Source organism: Lepidochelys olivacea (assembly GCF_965140295.1).
Source record: "Lepidochelys olivacea isolate rLepOli2 genome assembly, chromosome: 6".
NCBI classification, from domain to species: domain Eukaryota; kingdom Metazoa; phylum Chordata; order Testudines; family Cheloniidae; genus Lepidochelys; species Lepidochelys olivacea.
This window is the reverse complement of record NC_140416.1, coordinates 95,549,486-95,569,565: the sequence shown is the minus strand read 5'-3', so window position 1 is coordinate 95,569,565 and position 20,080 is coordinate 95,549,486. Positions and strand designations below refer to the sequence as shown.

General features: G+C 41.4%; 1 protein-coding gene across 1 annotated transcript in view; it reads left to right on the top strand.

Moving 5' to 3' along the window:
• The window catches only part of KCNK10 (potassium two pore domain channel subfamily K member 10), a 99,900-nt gene that overhangs the window by 52,574 nt on the left and 27,246 nt on the right, over window positions 1-20,080 (top strand). The window contains exons 3-4 of the mRNA XM_084630512.1: window positions 4,306-4,423; window positions 7,396-7,556. Coding sequence (XP_084486638.1) covers window positions 4,306-4,423; window positions 7,396-7,556 — 279 coding nt within the window. The remainder of the gene's footprint in view (window positions 1-4,305; window positions 4,424-7,395; window positions 7,557-20,080) is intronic.

The following is a 20,080-nucleotide window of genomic DNA, read 5'->3' as shown; positions in this document are numbered from 1 at the left end:
GGAAAAACTGCGGTAGTTGGAAACGTATGCAGGTTCGACTGGTGAAAAGCTTCTTCTTTTTCCATAGTGACTTAGGGATGTGAATTCTGGGAAACTAATGCTGCTGAGAAGAGGAAACATGAAGCCTTTGAGATGTGGTGCTGGGGAACTCTTGCGTATCTCCGGGATGAACACTTAGATTAGAAATATTATTGGAGAGAAGTGGACTCTGCTCTTGGAAATCAACAGACACAAACTTATATACTTTGGTCACATGATCAGGCATAGAGATGGAAATAACTTTCTCAAAGTTGTCATGGAAGGAATAGTGATGGATCATCGTAGTAGGGGATGACCAGCGAGGAGATGGATAGGAGGTGTGCAGCATATCAGTGGGAGGTCAGCTGTTAAGTGTCAAAGTTAGTGATGGATCAAAAAGACTTTTGAAAATTATTCTATGAGGTCACCAGGATTTAGACATAAATAAATGGACTTTACTTATTCTTTTACAGGTGAGGAAACTGAAGTATAGATAGGTTAAATTGGTATCCCAAGCCAAAAACTGCACCCAGTTCTCTTAATGGCCAGCCCTGTGCTCTAAACACTTGACAGTGATTCCTATCTAATATCCATCACCACTCTTAAAATGCATAGGCCATGTGAGAAAAAGCAATTTCAGTTACCCTTCCAGCCAGTGTATTCCCCTATAATTGTAATATAAGCCAGGTTGTTAAATGAGGTCACCCCATCACCACCACATCAGTTGTGCCCTTGAACAGCTTTTTGCTGTTGTATGTGTCTGAACTTCTGTAAAGACACAGCTGTGCTAAATATCTTAGTCCTGAAATGCCTTAGTCCTTGTCTTGAAATGTCTCTTCTGATTTTGGAGAAGTGGTTTGTACTGGTGCCTTATGGGCTAGGAGTAAAAAGCATAATTCCACAGGAACATGGAGCCAAGATTAGAGCTCTGAATAAATGGTGAATGTTTTTCTGTAAAATTATGTCTGAATATTTTCAGCTTTGTTGCAGGCATTTTCCTCCCCCTCTAATTTGGCTTCTGAGCAAAGGTTTTGATCACATGGAATATTTGCAATGAAAAAAATGAACATTGAAAATTTGAACTTCTAAGCCACCTACCACTCTGAATTTTCAAATGAAAAGCAACGTACCACTTAGAAGCCACCTATTAAGGGTTTTTTTTTATATAGCGCTTTTATCCAAAGGGCTTTACAATAGTTAGCTAACAGTACAAACATCATTTGGAAAGATCATTAAGTGGTCCACCGAGACCCTCAGCAATTTTCAAGTGGTCCGCGAAAAAAAAGAACCACTGGCTTAGATTAACCTACTATAAAGTAAGTGCACAACTGATTGGAAAACCGTACTCAGAGAGTAGTTACCAATGGTTTACAACTGAGCTGAAGGGCATATCAAGTGAGGTCCTGCAAAGATCTCTCCTGAGGCCATTTCTATTCTGTTCAATATCTTCATAAATTATTGGGTAAGGCATAGAGAAAACACTAATAAAGTTTGTAGATCAACTTCTAAGCCACCTACCACTTACCATTTTCAAATGAAAAGCCACTGAAGATTGATATATGTTTTTGCCAAGATGGAACCTTTTTTCAAGTCTATAAGAAATGCTTTGGGGGGGAGGGATAGCTCAGTGGTTTGAGCATTGGCCTGCTAAACCCAGGGTTGTGAGTTCAATCATTGAGGGGGCCATTTAGGGATCTGGGGCAAAAATTGGGGATTGGTCCTGCTTTGAGCAGGGGTTGGACTAGATGACTTCCTGAGGTCCCTTCCAACCGTGATATTCTATGATTCTATTAAGAGAAACCCTTTTACTGTGTGAGTACTTAAATGGCTTGGATTCTGGGTACTTTAGAGACCCACTCTTACTTACAGCAATTGAGATCCGTGGAGGCATTTGAGCTAGAATCCCTAGTTTAAATGGGAAGAGGTTGCTGACAGAGCCTTCTTAGTGAGGGCTTTTGACTCTGGAGCTTTCTTCCCTCTACTCCAGAGGAGCCAGAGTCTGCAGATCTTCACAGCATGTTGCAAAGCCTGTCTATGCTTTCACTGAGGGGATGGGGAGAGAGTTCTCAGTCCTGCTGGACTGGGTGGGCTGGGAGAGCTTTATCATTGAAAGTACCCCTGTTTTGAACCCTGTGTGTCCCTTATATATAGAATGTTATGTTTCATGCACCAAGAGCATGGATAATTGCTTGTTTAGAAATCAAAATAGGTCAATCAGGTTTTAAAGATGGAAACAAATGCAGTTCTGAGATATGATGGATGGAGGTATGCACTCATGTGAAGGGTTGAAGACTAAGCCTATGGGGCTGTCCTGCACCATGGCTTCCAGACGGGCATTGCAGACAAAATATCAAGCATATAGGTGTGGCTGACAGTGTTAAAAGCAGCAGATAGGTGAAGGAAGATGAAGCTAGAGTACAGCAGCAGAAAGGTCATGGGCATGGTGGACACAAACCATGGAATGACGAGCTGGTTGATGGCAGTGGGGAGTGTTGAAAGCGGGGTGGCTAGAAAGTGGCGATTCAGATGGGGACAGATGAAAGAAGGGGCAATGTTTAGTGAAGATAAAGGCCAAATGATCAGTTGGTGGGAATGTTGATCTTGAATTGAAGGAGGCTGAACAAGGAGGTGAGGTGGGAAGCCAACAAGCCAGACAGGTTGTCAACATGGAAGTTGAAGTCACCAAAAATAAAATATCAGAGATTATATTTAGAGGGAGATGCAAATCAAAGGAGAAAGAGATTGGAGGGAGTCATGGTTAGAGTAGATAACAGCAACATGGAGTGGGAAAGGAGAATAAAGTCTAATGGGGCTCCAATGAGAACAAGTGGGAAGAGATAAGAGGGAGGGGTTGAAAGTGGCAGGAGGGGGAGAGGAAAAGCTTGACCCCCTCACTGTGAATCGTTTGGGGATGATTCATGGTAGCGAGTGTTTGAGAGGCAGAGATCAAGGTTGTGAAAGTCCAGATCATGACAGAGTGGGGGGATCTAGGTTACTGAGTGTCCCAGGCAATGGAGAGCATGAGAGATGTAGGAGTTGTGGATAGTGGCGATCTCTTCAGAGATGGAACAAATGTTCCAGAAAGAGAGTAGGGGAGACTGCCAAGGGAGGTGCCAGTAGAGCAGAGGTGGGGTCAGAGACAGGTACAGAAGGGGCAGGGAGGGAAGGAAGGTTGCAGTTGGGTGGTGTCACTGGATTTGTTAAAAACAAGAAGTACTGGAGTTATAGATTAAACGTATCAGTCCAGGTATTTCCTTGCTACATGGGAAGACTTCACACCTCAGTAACCCCCAGACGCTAAATGCCTTCTAGAGTTGTGACTATCCCCTCAGGGTACATGAAGTCACATAACTGTACTGATATATAAATATGCAGAGAATACAGTAATCTGAAGGGGGTTTCTGTGTTAACCTCCGCTGCAGTTGTAATCCAAGTCCTACCGCCAGGCCACCTGCAGACTTTTTATTGGCATGGCATGGAGAACGATCCAATGACCATACATGAAAAGCTCCATACTGCTAGTGTTTATATGCAACACTGCCATCTACAGTATGGGATCAGACCTGCTCAGCTGTGTCATGGCTACTGATGAAGGCTAATTGAGTTTTATAGCAGATGGCAGGCACCTGTGCTATTAAGACAGGAGGATCAATCACCACGAGTGCTGTGAAATCCCAAGGGTTCATGGTGTGCATTATAGTGGCAATTGGGAAGTCCTAGGTGGTCACAGATTTGTTTCAATATATTTTTATTAAGGAGTCCTTTTTGTTTGTTTCAGATTAGGTATTCTGCATTTTATTTGGTATCTGATATATTAATAACTTAATGTAATTTATTTAATTGCCTGATAATTAAAACCCTTGACTGACTAGATTTAGTTGACTCAATGAGCATTGTTTCTATTTACTACCCCCACTGTCACATTTAGCATCCACCTCATCCCTGTCCACCATTAGAGAGCCTTTTCCTCTGCAGCTTCTGCCTCTGGAACAGCATTTCTGCATCTCTCTACTGTACCAATTCTCCATTTGATTTCAAGCCTCATTGTATCTTTCCTCACTTGTCTGTGCCTCTTCACTTTTCTTCCCCTTTCATATTTATTATTGAACTCTGTAGAATACTTTGGGGACACAATTTGTATGGAGGATGCTACTGTACTTAGAGCATCAATTACAGAATTCAGATCCAAGCTTCCCCACTGGTGTGTGGAGCTGGGGTTCCTGTCTTTAACTGTACCCTATCTGAGAAGGCACTTTGCGGGCTGACTTGTTATCTCTTTCCTTGCAGCATGCCATTGATGCAGATAACGCAGGAGTCAGTCCCATAGGAAACTCTTCTAACAACAGCAGTCACTGGGATCTTGGAAGTGCCTTTTTCTTTGCTGGAACAGTCATCACAACCATAGGTATATTTATATTTTAAGGGAGATGGTGACATTGAGAAGTGGAGAGCAAAATAAGATTTATTAAATCTCAGAGAGACAGGCAAAGCAGCAGAACTGCACTCTTGGGTTTCAGGGTAACAGCCGTGTTAGTCTGTATTCGCAAAAAGAAAAGGAGTACTTGTGGCACCTTAGAGACTAACCAATTTATTTGAGTTATGCTCAAATAAATTGGTTAGTCTCTAAGGTGCCACAAGTACTCCTTTTCTTTTTGCACTCTTGGGGGCACTTTCACTGTATCATTGTGTAGTGTATCTGACACTGAGCTATGGGGTGCATATCCGGAACTACTTATATAATGAGAATCCAAGAAAGCAAGACTGAACCAGAAATCAAGTACTGCAGAAATGTTCACAGTTCTGTAACCCTGTTACTACTAGTACAGGTGGCTGCCTACTTGGCCATGGCTATGCAAGCCAACCCTGTCTCTGAAGGTCAAGCACAAGTGCCAGATGCTTCACGTGAAGCTGCAAGAAACTCTGCAGTGGTCACTAATGGAATAACTTTCCCATAAGGGTAATTTCTTTCTAACCACACTAGTCTATGGTCGGCGTATGCCCTGAAGCATGAGGGTTTATATCCCTCATTAATTTTTCAAATCCTAGCTATTTTAACCGGGGCTATACTCAGTGTCCATATAAATATCTAATCCTTCTTAAAATCCTACTAAGCTTTTGGCCTCAATGATACCTGGTGGCAATGAGTTCCACAAGTTAATTATGCATCGTGGAAAAAATAACTTTCTTTTACCAGATTTTAAATTGTTGTCTTTAAATATCACTGAATGTCTTCTTATTCCTGAATTATGTGAAAGGCTAAATAGGAATGCCAAATTTACCTTTTCTATGCCACTAATATTTGTATTAATCTGTCAGGTTCCCTCTTACTTGTATCCTCCTAAATAGCCCCGATTTTTTCAATCTCTCTATTTATGAATGAAATCTTTACCCCCTAATGACTTTTGTCACCTCTCTCTGTACTACTTCTTCTGAGGACACTCAGTTGATGATCTTTGCCTTTACCAGTAGCTTATATTTCTGTGGAAAGTCAATAACTGAGGTGTTACTCATATGGATTCATTTTTATATGAAAAAATGTTTGGGAACTTCATAAATGGCATATTACATTTCATAGCCCTGATTTAGAAAAGCATTTAAACATATATTTAGGCTCTGTTGACTTCAGTAGGATTTAAGTACATGCTTAAAGTCAAGCATGTACTTAAGTGATCTTTCTAAACAGGGATACTTTCCTGAATCAGGCCCTGTTGATTGCATCAATTAGGGCCTTGGTTACGAAAATCAGCACTAGGATTTACCAGTTAGAATGTTGAATCTAATCTGATTTTTCCTTTATATTTTTAAATAATCCATTTGTAGGTGTGTGCTAATTTTCGGAGTAGTCAAGCAACAAACCACTATAATGAAAGGGTTTTAATGGAGATCCTAAAATAATCTTAACTGTAATGGTGCAGGTGTTACAGTTATAATTCTTGTTTCCTCTCTTTAATGGTAACCATGCTTCCCAAACAGAGACACAATGGACACTGAAGTCATAGAGCACTATATAGAGGCACATGGAGAATGGGGAGAAAGGGGATGTCTGTGCAAACTGCAGTGGCTGTAGGTGTTTCACTTGTTTGCACAGAGGCATTATCGCTCTTCCTCCCCTAGGGGAAATGCACTCACTCTCAGCCTTGGCTACACTTTTAGAAATGTCACAGCGTGTTCTCCTCCTCTGCACACCCAAGGCTCCTGGCACCTTCCACCTGCTAAGGGGACAAGACCTTCCCTATGCTTTCCTGGCAGTCCTCTCTAGAAAGTCCAATACTTCTGCCAGGACTAGCCTTCCACTGCCCCCTTGCACTCTATCTGTAGTAAGATTGTGGGAACCTTTGGGCAAGGGGCTCCCTGCATTTTACAGCAGTTGATAAGAGAGTTGCTCTCTGTAGAAAACAATATCCAGAAGGACTCCTACACTGAAAATAAAAACCTTATGTCTATGCAAGGATCTCAGAAATTTGGATGGAGTTCTGAGGTTTGGAACCAGAACTGAAGTCCAAACCAAACTTGCCCAAAGGTGTTCAGACTGAACAGAGAACAGGTAATGATGTGTTAATTAGTGTTCGTGCTCTGTTGAGGCAGCTCTGTGAGTTACCTTAACAATGGCCAACATGAAGACATATAGAAGACTTTATTACCACGTTAACAATGCTATTTAAATGTAAATAATCTCCAGAGGGAATTCTTAAAGAGCTGCTTGTGAAAGTCCATTAAAATTCAAATAAAACTTAAGGTTTTTTATTATTAAATTGAAAAGAAGAGTGAATAGAATAATAGAATATCAGGGTTGGAAGGGATCTCAGGAGGTTATCTAGTCCAACCCCCTGCTCAAAGCAGGACTCCAATAAAAGGAGTCCTTGAAGCCTCATGTTAGCACAGCAGTAAGGACTGGAAATGGCAATTCGTATAATCTGTGATAAAGAGTCTATGTAATTCAGAGCTGAAAACTGGGAATGACAATATTCAGGTGAGTCATCCTCCCATCAGGAAGCAATTGATAGAGTTCAAATGAAGCAGCAGCATGGAAGAGATAGGCTAGGGCTCTAATCTAAAGGTTTCCTGTAGCGTATTGTGCAGCTGCCATGCTGAGTAAAAGTAGCCCAGTTACTCAAACAGCTTTAATTAGGAAGATGAGCCCAGAGAGAAATAGTAGTAACTGAGGGTTACATGTGAATAACTAACGATGGTTTCCAGTGGGCACCACTAAAAAGGCTGGACTGACTTCTGTTCAACGGGCATAATGTGGTGGAGAGCATGTAAGGAACCTTCCTATTCTTGCTCAGAAACCATCTGCAGTCAGGGTGTGGTGTATAGGTACCTGCACAAGAGGCCATGTCTGAATTGTGAAGTTATGATGATAATTTTTCTCTCCAGGGTATGGGAACATCGCCCCAAGCACTGAAGGAGGCAAAATTTTCTGCATTTTGTATGCCATCTTTGGGATTCCACTCTTTGGCTTCTTGCTGGCTGGAATTGGAGATCAACTAGGAACCATCTTTGGGAAAAGTATCACAAGAGTGGAGAAAGTTTTCCGAGTAAGATCATGGTTAAAAGTCTTTGCTGGTGTGGCCTACCTTGTTTAATCTCAAATACTATTAATGTTACTCAGGATCTTAGAAAGTTTTGCATGTTGGGCACAAATATCTTTAATTGCATAGCTTGTTTGTGTGATCTACGTTTCCTGCATCGAAAATGAAGAAAAAGTGAGACAGATTCTGTGGGACCAGGTATACAGAGTAACTCTCAGTTGCATCAGTACTGAAAACAGAAAGATTTGGAAAGCCTGATTTCTGGGGTGAACTATATAGAACTCAGGGAGAGAGATAGCTGAAAGGTATCTATATAGAGAATAACAGACATATGGGGCCAGATCCACAGTTGGTGTAAATTAGCATAGCTCCACTGACTGTGATGGAGCCAGCTGAGGATCTGGTCCATAGTTCTCCCCTTCTCTATGGCTTTTATCACATTTGGATACTACTTACACATTTAATACCAATTCCTAATTATACAAAATGTTCTGAAGTTGAATGGCCCTAGTGCAATGACCCCCAACTTACTGTCCCTGGTGTGATCCATTCTGTTGAATTATATCCCCCATGGAAGTACATCAGACACTTCCCCTGGGAGTGGTATCACAGCACTGGCTAATGCTGCTTTGCTAACATAGTGGTTTCACTTCAAGGATTCCCCTTTTAGATGCAGGACTTCCAGGAATGATGTGACCATATTGTAGTTCCCTGGTATGTGGCATAACTGGAGGTAAGTCCTGTCTGGGGGATGTGGTAGGTGAGGGGTTGTCCAGGCTGACTATTTTAATAAGCCTCCATCTCTAAAACATTCCCACAGATACAAGGCAAAATACTTGTAGCCGATTTTGGAACTAAAGTAATTGAGCATTAGACTGGAGTATAAGTAATTTCTCTGATTAAACTACCTGTGAAATGTCCCAGTCCACACCTTAGTAATATCTTTTGGCCTCCATTTTCAAAAATGACTAGTGATTTTGGATGACTCAATTTTTACATGCCTGACTAGAGACAGCTAGAAAAGGCCTGATTTTCAGAAACGGCTAGGCATCCACTTCCTGAAAATCTGATCCCTCGTAGATGTCTCAAGTTGGGAACCCAAAAATCAAGGGACCCAAAATTGCTAGTCACTTTAGAAAATGTAGGCCCCTTTGGTCATATTTTCTGTTGCATCCAATTTACTTCAAATCACTCCTGGGAGCATTCCAGTGTGGTTCTTCCAGGGAGAAAGCTTACCAGTGGGTAAGTTATCGATTTGGGAATCCTGAAACCTTGGCTTTATTCCCAGATCTGCCATAGACTTGCAGGGTGACCTTGGATAGACTCCTTAAACTCTCAGCTTCTCTCTCTGTAAATATGATGATAATTATATGTACCCATCTTTTAGAATTACTTCAAGATCTAAAGCTGAATGGAATTGCCACTACTGCCTTTGGAGTATTATTCTCCCACCCCACCATAGTACCTTTTCCTTTTCTTGGCTGGATGCCTTTGCTCCTTGTTTCTCTCTCTCTCCAAACCATTCCCCCTGTCTTGGTATTTGCACCTTTCCAAAATCTTGTATTGCAGAGCTGCACAGATTTAATCCTTTTACTTTTTCCTCAAATTCATCATTTCAACTGATTAATCATTTTTGTTGCTTTTGTTCTGAAGTTCTTCAGATTTGTCCCTGTGTGGCACTGAGGTGGGACAGCTGAGTACAGTATTCTAAGTGGAGTTCTAGGGTTCCCAAACATCCCAATAACATCTCAACAGACTAATCTGAGGAGTCACCTGACATCAAAACTGACATTTCATGTTACCAGGCATTTTGAAGCTGTAGCCAAAAGGGTGGGCAGAATAGAGATGAGGGACAATTTAGCTCAACCTAGAAACGCTAAAGATATTTTTTACTTCCTTAATGGCAAAGTAAATGCTTAACTAACTTAGGGCTTGTATTCCTCCCAGTACACCCCTTGAGTAAGTGGGCTGTGCACTGCAGAGCTCTGTTGGTGATGTGATCCTCTCAGCACTGTAGCTGTTACTGCAGTCTAGGGCTACAGTAGCCCTCTGCTCCTTCTGTTCACCATCCCCTGCAAAGAGAAAGGATGGTGGAGCTGTTTATTCATGGATGTATTGACTCTGCCCCTCAGTGCTCCCTCAGCATCCCCCAGGCATCAGTGTGCTAGGATCCCCCACTACAATTATGCTCCAATGCGTGTGAGTGTGCATGGTTTCCCTGAATCCTGCTTCCACGCCCTGTGCAGTGGAACTGCACTGGTTCACTTGGATGTGGGTTGTTTCGTGGCTGTGTAGAGAGCTGGGGAGGGTGACAGGATTTACCTGCACTGCAGAGTTCTTATCATCCAATTCCTTCTCTTAACAATCCTGTTGCTCATTGCAACAGCATTACCATGAACAGCTGTCCCACACCATGCGGTAGGCAGCTCACCTCTGACATCCCAGAGCATATCTGGAAAGGCAAAAGGATGCTTTCTTCCTGAGGAGTCACACTAGCACAGTTGGTTGTCTGACAAGATCTGGGCATCCTCACAAAATCTCATTTAGATCTCGGCATAGATTAGAACCTGAGAACACCACATTTCCCTTGCACACTAAACAGCCCATGTGCGCTGCACTCAGAGTCATTTCAAGAACAGTTCACACTCGGGGCGGAGGGAAGAAGAGAGCTGCTCTTATGGAATGTGCGCTACGCCTGCGTTATTGACAGTGCGTTTCGGATGCGTGCCACTGTTCAGCTGGTACTCCAAAAGCAATTCTGGCACTACGTCTGAACGTATAAATAGCCACCAAAACAGACATTAATTTGCTTGCAACGTATACATTTGTTGATTCCTATTTAAGAGCCTTAATTATCCTTTAACAGCACATTCAGTTCGGGTTTGACAGGGAAGTCACTGAGGGTTAAATAAATACTAAGGGCTAAATTTTCCTCTACTGTGTGGGTGCACTAGTGAGCAGGGGGCCATAGGGAGCCTCTTCTCCCCTGTACAGGCAGAAGGGCAGGATTTCTCCTTAGTGCTGGAGAGCACTAGGTGGTAGAACCTGGCTGCTGGGCCATTCGCTGCAGCCTCAGGAGGTGTGGTCTGCTGGAAAAGGGCTGTGTTCACACCTACCACTCAGCTGGTGTGTATGCTGTGGTCACTAGCATTCTTACGCAGGGTCACCTGCTGCTGGTTCAAACCAGTATAAAAATGCACCCTGTGTAATCACCCCAGAGGCCTATCTGAGGGAATCATGGATAAATACGATTTCTAGTAATGAAGGTAATAATAATCACTTTGATCTGACAGTGCTCTCTAGGCACTTCAGAAACTAACTTTACGTCAAGGTGGCATAAAGCCATAAGCTTAATAACAACACTTCTACATTCGTAAAGCATTCTGTGCACAGCCCAAGGTTGCTTCTGTGATAAACATCAGTGATTTAAGAATCCTTAGCATTAAAAGCAAACCATTTTCTTTTAGTCTGTTCCTATACACACATAGAGACTGTGAGCTACTAAAAGTAGAAGGAAATGTATTTCACAGTCCCTCTGCTACCGAATGTACCCCCCACCATTATCATAAAGTTAATTTAGGGCAAACTAGACAGCTGTCTAATTCAGATCGTTAAAGACAGTTTAGAATCCAAGTTGAAAGAAGATCCAATGAGTATATTGGAGTAAACTTACTCTCAGTCTTAAAGTTAAGTAAAAGACCATTAACATCTATGAGCTGTGTTATGCCTCTAAGATAGTGGTTTCTCAATCTTTTTTCATTTGCGGACCCCTAACATTTTTGAATAGAGATGTGGACCCCTTTGGAAATCTATTGTCTGTGTAGTTGAATTCTGTTCAGTCAGTGTTCAGTCTAAGTCTTTCATGGATCCTTTAGACACAGTCTCCAGACTCCCAGGCATCCACAGAGTCGCAAACCACAGGTAGAGAACCACTGCTCTAAAGCATAGCACAGCGTTGGGAATGGTGCAGAGGTCCACTGCTCCAGTTTGAACTCTGGGATGTATTATGTGTAGGCAAGCTGTCCCTGGTTGAAATGGAGGGACTTAACAGATCTAATACATCTGTTATCTGTCCTTCAAGGTTTCAACTTTGATATGCCCTTTTGATCTTCCCTTATGAAGTCTGACATAGATACATGAGGTCTGGCCTTAAAGTTCTTTGAAAGTAGCATTCACTATTATTCTCTAAACAATAGTAGGTTTAACACAGGGTTGCTCAAACATCTTGTCTGCACTTCCATTGAACTTTGGAATAACCCCGTGAAAAGTAGCTCCTAGTAGACAAATAAGAAAAAATCATACTAAAAAGCTGATTAACTCCTTTCTTCTACTGTTTTCTAAACAGATAGCATTTATTTCACGTTCTGTGAACTTCTTTCTTCTGTGTCTTCCTGGATACATCAGATCTGTTCTCCTTGCTCCACTCTCCCTACCCCCACTGTCTCATCTGCCCTGTCAGTAGAGATCTGTGGCCACTTTGAACTCATTTCCTATAGTATATCTCTTTTGTACTCTCTAGAGTAGAAAATGAGGTAAAAGTGATTGCTGGAACAGACACTAGTACAGGAAGGCAGCTACTGCAGGGTGAAGCAGTTTAAAATCACTTATTTCCCCCCTTTTAGTACCTTCCTTCTTTCCTCCACATTTGCCGTTTTACCTGTCGACTTGCTCCTTTTCATTCTCTCATTTGTTTCCTTCTCTTCCTGTTCTCTCTGTAACTCCCACTTGAAACTTGTAATATTATTTGAGAATCATATCCCAGTGGAATTCTTAAGCAAAGATTCATTTCAAATGAGACCTGCAACTTCCTCAGCACTATTGAGTATTGTAGCCAGGCTTGGGGGAATTGGTGGTTACCTTTGAAGTATCCTGGTTGTCTCTTCTCTAGTAGTGTAATGTCAGGATCCAGAGACCCTGCTTGTTTCCCATCTAGCAGGAATTACTCACTGCTTAGACCTCTGTCAGATCCAAACTTGCATCCATTTTTTTTCTCTTTGAGGAGCTGAACCACACACATACACAGATGGGAATATTCTCAAACACAGAAGTCAAATCCAGGTCAGAATTTAGCCATGACAATGGTGTTACTGTGGATTTACACCGATGAGATCAGAAAGTGACCCATAGTTAATTAAATATAAAGTGGGGAAATCTCACTTTTAATCTATACTGAAACATTCACTAGGAATCACCTAAATGCATCCTGGAATGTCTGAAGCTGGATGCCCTTTCCTCCAGTTTATTTTTCAAAGTAGTAGAAGCTGTACCCTATGCTTGACACTCCCAGTCCAGGATGGACTGAATTAGTGTTTAAATAAGTGAGAAGCTTAACATGTCTACTTCCCAAGTAGATCCTGAAATATAGAATAAATCAACATTTACCTGTGTCTGTATGAAGTTCTATTACATGTATGTTTTGGGCCAGTATCAATGTATATTAAACCACATACTCAAAAATCCTCAAAGGATCAAATACTTTTGCAATCTTGTTTTGAGAACAGTGTTACTCACTGAACTTTCCTGTGAGTAAAAGTCACATCATCTATGTGAATTCAAGAACTGCAACAGCAGGGTGAATCAGAACAATGATCCATCTCTCTAATCCAGTATCCTGTCCCTGATGTTGGCTGATGGGCAGATGTGTCTGGGAAGGTATAAAGCCCAGCATAATGCACTGAATGTGCAATATTATTCCATGAGTGTATAAGATTAATCAATTGAGACTTCGGTCTCCTAAATTGTTAGTCTGGTACTTTCCACCAACATTTATTTCAGCAAAAGAAAATCATTGACAAAAGTTGGATCAGCCACTGTTGAAAAGAACCGGTTAAATCATAGCATTTAATCTCAACATTTTCATTTCTGAAAACTAGTCATATTAGCAGGATCAGAAAGAGATACCATCTATTTAATCCAGCAAAGTAGCGAGTGCTGTGATAGTTTTAATTTGAATTCCTTCCCACTGGTGAGAGTGACATTTCTTTTCCTGATTAACTTGTTAAGTCAATTGTAGAAACCTTTGAGGTAGACATGATGTAAACCATAGTCTCTGGGAAGAAAATACTTCTGGCAGACACAAGGTTACCTTGCTATTAAAAACCAAAAAGATGATGTAACCCTTGGAGAGAATCATTACACAAAGCCTTGAGGTAAACTGACATGAAACACTTTTAATTTTGATTCTATGATTCTGTCTGGATCCATAGCAGCAATTGGGGATTTGCTTCTTTGAGGTTATTTCTTTTTTTGCTTCCCATATAGCAGAGTATCTTGCTTAGAAAGAGTAAACTGTGAGGAGAGAGCTTGTATGGACAGAAGGTAGTTTGTTAGTGATCAGATTTATAAGACCACACTAGCACCAAGTGCAAGTGGTTTTGAACACAGTTTCACCAGACTGTCTGGTCATGCGTTAACTGTCTACCAGTTTAAAGATCTGGCCTAGAACATCTACAGTACAATTCCATGAGCAAGGTCAGATGCATTAAACAGAAATAGGCCTAAGAAAGTTATGTGAAATTCATTCAAACTAAAGATGGTCCTGAACCCAACCTCAAATCTGAACACCCCTGAACCCTGGGGTGATTGAAAACCAAACCTAGATACAGATCCAAGTTTTGCAAATGGTCCCTTGTCTTGAAAATTGGCTAAATCAAAACCCTGGATCCAAACATTCCCCAAAAATCTAAGAATTCAAAATCCAAATGGGATCGAAAATTCAGAGGTTCAGATCTGAGGTTCAAAGTCTGGGCCATCTCAGATTTTTATATATGATTGCCATGATGCATGACAAACTTCCTCTATTTAAACCTTTCTTATTCCTTCCCCAGGCATGGATGCAGAGGGGCTCCTCTGAATTATTAGCACTAGTTAGTCTAGTTCAGTAATAGACAAATTGTGTGAAATTTCTAAAAGTAGTATTTAGTGACTGGGCTGGATTGGTTACTGACTCTATCAGTTAATACACCCATCCCATACTCATCACCTTAGTGGCTGAGCTTCTGATAGCCAAAGCCAGGCAGTTTTCCAGATAAATCCAGCAGGACTGAAGTAAAGTTCCAGTAGTTTCTTGAAAGGTAAATTTCATTGCAGAAGCAGAATATGACACATCACCTTTTGTCCCCTGAAATGTTCTGCATTTCCATGAAGAAGGCTCTGTGACTTTTTGATTTTACAGTTCCCACTGGATGACTTCATTTCTTGAAAGTAGTTACCTTATTCTAACTCCTTGGCTGGCATGTGCACAGGGCAAAAGTTTATTCTTTGATCTACACTATAGATCTTATTTTGCCCTTGATCCCAAGACAAAACTTCCACTGACTCCAACTCAGGTTTAACAGAAAGTGTAGATCAGAGAGATCTGTATTGAAGATAGGAGATCTGCAGTGAGGTGGTAAAAGAGCTGTTCCTTCATATGGTTTGTAGTTGGACAGACACTCAAATACCAACAAAAATGGTCCATTGCTAATATGTTAACCTGCATCATTCTGCAAAGGTGAGACCTAATAATGCAGTTTGTCACATAAAATAATAATAATAATACCTAGCTTTTATCTAGTGCTTTTAGCAGTAGATCTCAAAGTGTTTTACCAGTGAAATCAGGACCATTGTCCTCATTGTACAGATAGAGAAACTGAGGCACAGAGAGGAAGTGACTTGCCCAAGGTCACCCAGCAGGCTAGTGGACAATCCAGGAACAGAGCTTGGGTGTCCTAAGTCCCAGTTTAATGCTCAGCCCATTAGGCAACATTGATTCTCAGAAAGAAACAGCTTGAGCTCTATCAACCTTTAAAACAGTTCCCAATCTATTTACTGGGACATATTCTGATCTCAGTTATGCTGTTGTAAATCTGGAATAACACTTTTGGAAATCAGCCACCAATTTAGGTGCTTCAGGATGGATTTAGGGGTAAAATTTTCAAAAAGTGCCTAAGTGAGTTAGGAGGCTAAATCCCATAACTTTTCAGTGGGACAGAGTGTAGCATTTTCAAAAGTGCCCATGGGCCAGATTTTTAAAGGTATTTAGGTGCCTAAAAATGCAGATAGAAAATCCCCAGAAATCTATCTGTATCTTTAGACACCAAAATAAGTTTTAAAAATCTGGCTGTAGGAGCCTAACTTTCGACATTCATTTTTGAAAATCAAAGCCAAAGTGACTTGCTCAAGGATACACTGTCAATCAGTGGAAAACACAAGAATAGATCCCAGAAGTCCTAACTCTAAGTCCCCTACCTTGGAGGTGGTGAGCTTGGTGGTAGTTGAAAGGTCAGTCCAATAGCTGGTAGAAAGAGAACAGTGGCACTCAGATGCGGGAGAATGTCTGTTCTGCAGAGCTCTTGTCAGCATCAAGCAGAGAGAAGCACCACAGTTATACTCTGCCTTATACTCTAGGCAACATGCTCTTCTAAATGCAACACGCAGACACTGTTTAATCATTCAAAACTCTTCTGCCTTCTCCTCAGTTTTCTAAAACAGCCCTGATTGTCAGAAATAATTAGCTGACTACCCTCAACACTTTTCAAAAATCTCTCACCTGTTATGCACCCCCACCTTTTCCCCAAACCTGTTATCAACTCCACGTACATTCTGCTTCAGTTCATCAATAATTTATCCATTATATAGGAAATAATTAATCACCATGGACTTTATACATCCTTCACTCTTCTTTATCTCATCCCACACCTGGCTCCCTGGTGCGCCCTTACTAACAAAACTTTCACAACAATCTCATTACAGCTTTTCTAATTGCTTTTCTGGTGGCAAGCTCACTACAAAGCCATGGTCACCTGGACACATTAAAGAAGTTTCAATGTTACCCTTTGTCCAGCTATGGCAGGAGTGGGACAGCTGGCTTTTCTAATGGAGAATCCAGAGTAGATGGCAGGCAGGGACATTCGGTTGATGCTCTCTGGCTGAAATACCTTCCAGGCTGTGTCAGGTGCTATGTTCCATGTTGGTGTTTTAATGATGGTGGTGGAAGGATAGATACAGGTTTTATTCCTGCTTTTGAACATTACGTCCTTTGTTGCTCCTTGTGAAATGGTGGTTAGGGCAGGACACTGGCAACCTGGATTCCTGTGAGCCAATTAATCCGCTTGTGTAAGATGGTGCAACTTCACTGCATTCAGTGATATTGCATCCACTTACACTAGGGCTGAATGTGGCTCCTGGATTCTATTTCTGGTTCTGCCACTGACTCATGACATGCCCTTGGACAAGTCACTTAACCTTTTTGCCTCACTTTCCTCCACTTGTGAAGTGGGGATAATAAAATGCACCTTATCTACCTAGTTATCAAGAAAATTAATTAATAGTTGTAAAGTCATGTTGATATGTTTGGATCCCAAACCCAGTGACTCCTGGGTGCTGATTCTGGAATTTAATCTTCACAAATTTACTATTGAATGAGGTAGATGGGGTTTAAAGCTTATTTGTTTTTGGAGAAATTAACTTTAGCATGATGTGTCCTTCACAGCTTTGTCTTTAGCCAAGCACATCAGTTGCTTACTTGAAGCTAGTAAGTTTATTGTCTACTGCTTGATGCAGCTGTCTGTGGTCCACACTATTAGAAAGTTTTCCTCTTCCAGTTAATCTTTGGCATCATTATTTAATCCAATAGGTCAGTGAACAGTTGTAAATTGAAATGTATATCAAGGATTAATATTAATACCAATGGTTAAACACAGATCATACCAGCTCCTAAAGATTCTTTGACACTGCTGTCTTTATCAACAATATCTGGTGAGCCACTGGGGCACCAGAAAGGCAGCAGTAACCTGTGGCAACGTCAAAGACAGCCCTTGAAGAGAATCCATCTCTATCTCTACGGAGAGCCCAGGAGGTGGTGAGCTTGGTGGTAGTGGAAAGGTCAGTCCAATAGCTGGTAGAAAGAGAACACAGTGGGACTCAGAAGGGAGAGAATGTCTGTTCTGCAGAGCTCTTGTCAGCATCAAGCAGAGAGAAGCACCACAATTATTGTTTCACTTTTGGAAGCACATCATTCCTTTCCTGTACTGGGAAAAAAGTGTAAAAAGAAAAGGAAAATTCTTGTTGCACAAGACATCATAGTTTCCCACCTGTGCTAGAGGGAATTCTGAGTCTAATCTCCCTTTGTCTTATACCTCTCTATGCCATGTGGAAGAGAGGTTGATCACCACTGCCTTCCATCTTTGCTGGTCTCCTTTGCAGTCTGAACTTCTTCCCATGTCATTTTGGTAGCTTTCAATTCTGCTTCTATTAAATGTTTCCATGTTATCCTGGGTCTACCTTGTCGCCTCTTGCCCTGGGGATTCTAGTTCAACAACTTTCTTGTTATGCTATTTGGGTCTTTCCTCCATGTATGTCCGAGCCATCTCCATTTTAATTTCCTGTCCTGTCGGTTTCTGTTTGTCTTCCTCCAGAATTCTTCATTCAGGATTTTTTTCAGGCTATATGATATTCAGGATTTGTCAAAGGTAGCTAGTTATGGATACTTGGAAATTTATTAAGACCTTATTAGCTAAACTCCAAGTTTCAACACTATATAGTGACTTTACAATGGTGTTAAATATTAGAGCCAGATCAATAACCGACCCTCAGTATTCACTGAATTCTACTTGCCTACCTAATGCTCTATGGTATTCCTATACCACCTATCCCCATAAAATATAAGCATTGAACAAGGTGATTGGGAACTGCAAAGCATTATCTAGCATGGATATCAGAGTGAATTATGTTCTTTGCTTCTCCAGCCTGTAGGACGCCCTTCTCATCTTTATTTTGTTGAATTTTTTCTTCAGAACATAAAATTACTAAAGGTGCATATCTCCAATAACTCTCCTCACCAGAGTCACATTGTCATCATTTAACTTCTATGCCTCTGGTATTTTATGACTCTTAAAAATAGAATCCCCGCAAATATGAATGAGGAATCCATGATTAATACAAAAGGTTTTCGTTTATCACAGGTCCTATTCTCCCCTGGATTACAGTAAACTATAATAAATATTTTTCTCATTTGGGAAGCTGTCCGCATTGCATTGCCTCCTGCTTGTGAATATACTGTAGCAGTCCAAGCCTAAAAATCCCTTGTAATAAATATTCCCCATACTCCTGTTACCCTTAGGTCTTTCCCTAATTTATTTTAGCTTTTCATAGAATGCCTGACACTGTAATATCTAAGTACCTTTTGGATGTGTACTCAGAAATAAATAAATAATTAGCGACGAGTTTACCAAGCGCCTGTTGGTTACAAAGACGCCAGCTAAATCAAGGATCCCATAGACAGGAATTTGGATTCAAGTGTAGAATAAGTTTCTCTGCATTTAACAGGTTCTAGGAAGGAATGTTTTACAAACAGGTGTAGCTGATCTTACCCCTTCCCCTCTCCTGCCCCCCAGTGCAATGCTCTAAAATGAGGTTTGAAGGCCAGAGAAGCAATAGCGGCTAGGGAATGAAATTCTCAGGCAGTGGGTTTCTTCCGCTGACACTTTTATCGGCTCAGGCACATCAAGCTTTAGCCGTAGGTATATGACTCTGTCCTCTTCTCACCTGGTATTCCCACTACATGCCTCTTTTCATGAATGTAGGTCCCTGCCTAAATGCTGAGGCCCAGTGCTGTTCACCTCCAGTTTCAACCCAGAGTGATACATGGCATGATTCAAATCCTAGAGTGTACAAGACTGGAGTGCTCAGCAACCTACGCGACACCCTGGATTTGCCATGCACAAATGAATAGGAATCAGCAGTGGTGATAAATCACAGGTCCAGACAGAGCCTGAACATGAAGCTCCCATTAAAAAAGGGAACGAAATGGTCACTGACTCCAGAGGAAGAAGGACAAGAAGAAGATGTGGACAAACTGGAGAAAGTCCAGAAAGGAGCAACAAAAATGATTAAAGATCTAGAAAACATGACCTATGAGGGAAGATTGAAAAAATTGGGTTTGTTTAGTCTGGAGAAGAGAAGACTGAGAGGGGACATGATAACTGTTTTCAAGTACATAAAAGGTTGTTACAAGGAGGAGGGAGAAAAATTGTTCTTCTTAACCTCTGAGGATAGAACAAGAAGCAATGGGCTTAAATCGCAGCACGGGCGGTTTAGGTTGGACATTAGGAAAAGCTTCCTAACTGTCAGAGTGGTTAAGCACTGGAATAAATTGCTTAGGGAGGTTGTGGAATCTCCGTCATTGGAGATTTTTAAGAGCAGGTTGGACAAACACCTGTCAGGGATGTCCTAGATAATACTTAGTCCTGCCTTGAGTACAGGGGACTCGACTAGATGACCTCTCAAAGTCCCTTCCAGTTCTATGATTCTACGATTATCAGCCTCAGGGGATCTGGGGTGAAGAGGCTGCTGCCTGGTACCATGTCTCAGGTTTGGCAAATGAATACAGAGGCCTGAAATCATTGAGACCCCTTGTTCTGGGGGTAAGTAATTGTTCAGACTAACACATGGGCCTTTACCTGCATGACTCCCTGATAAATGTAACTGTTAATCACAAAGCTTTAAATCTCAGCAGACTGCACTGAAAAGGAGCTCAAAGCAATTATCCC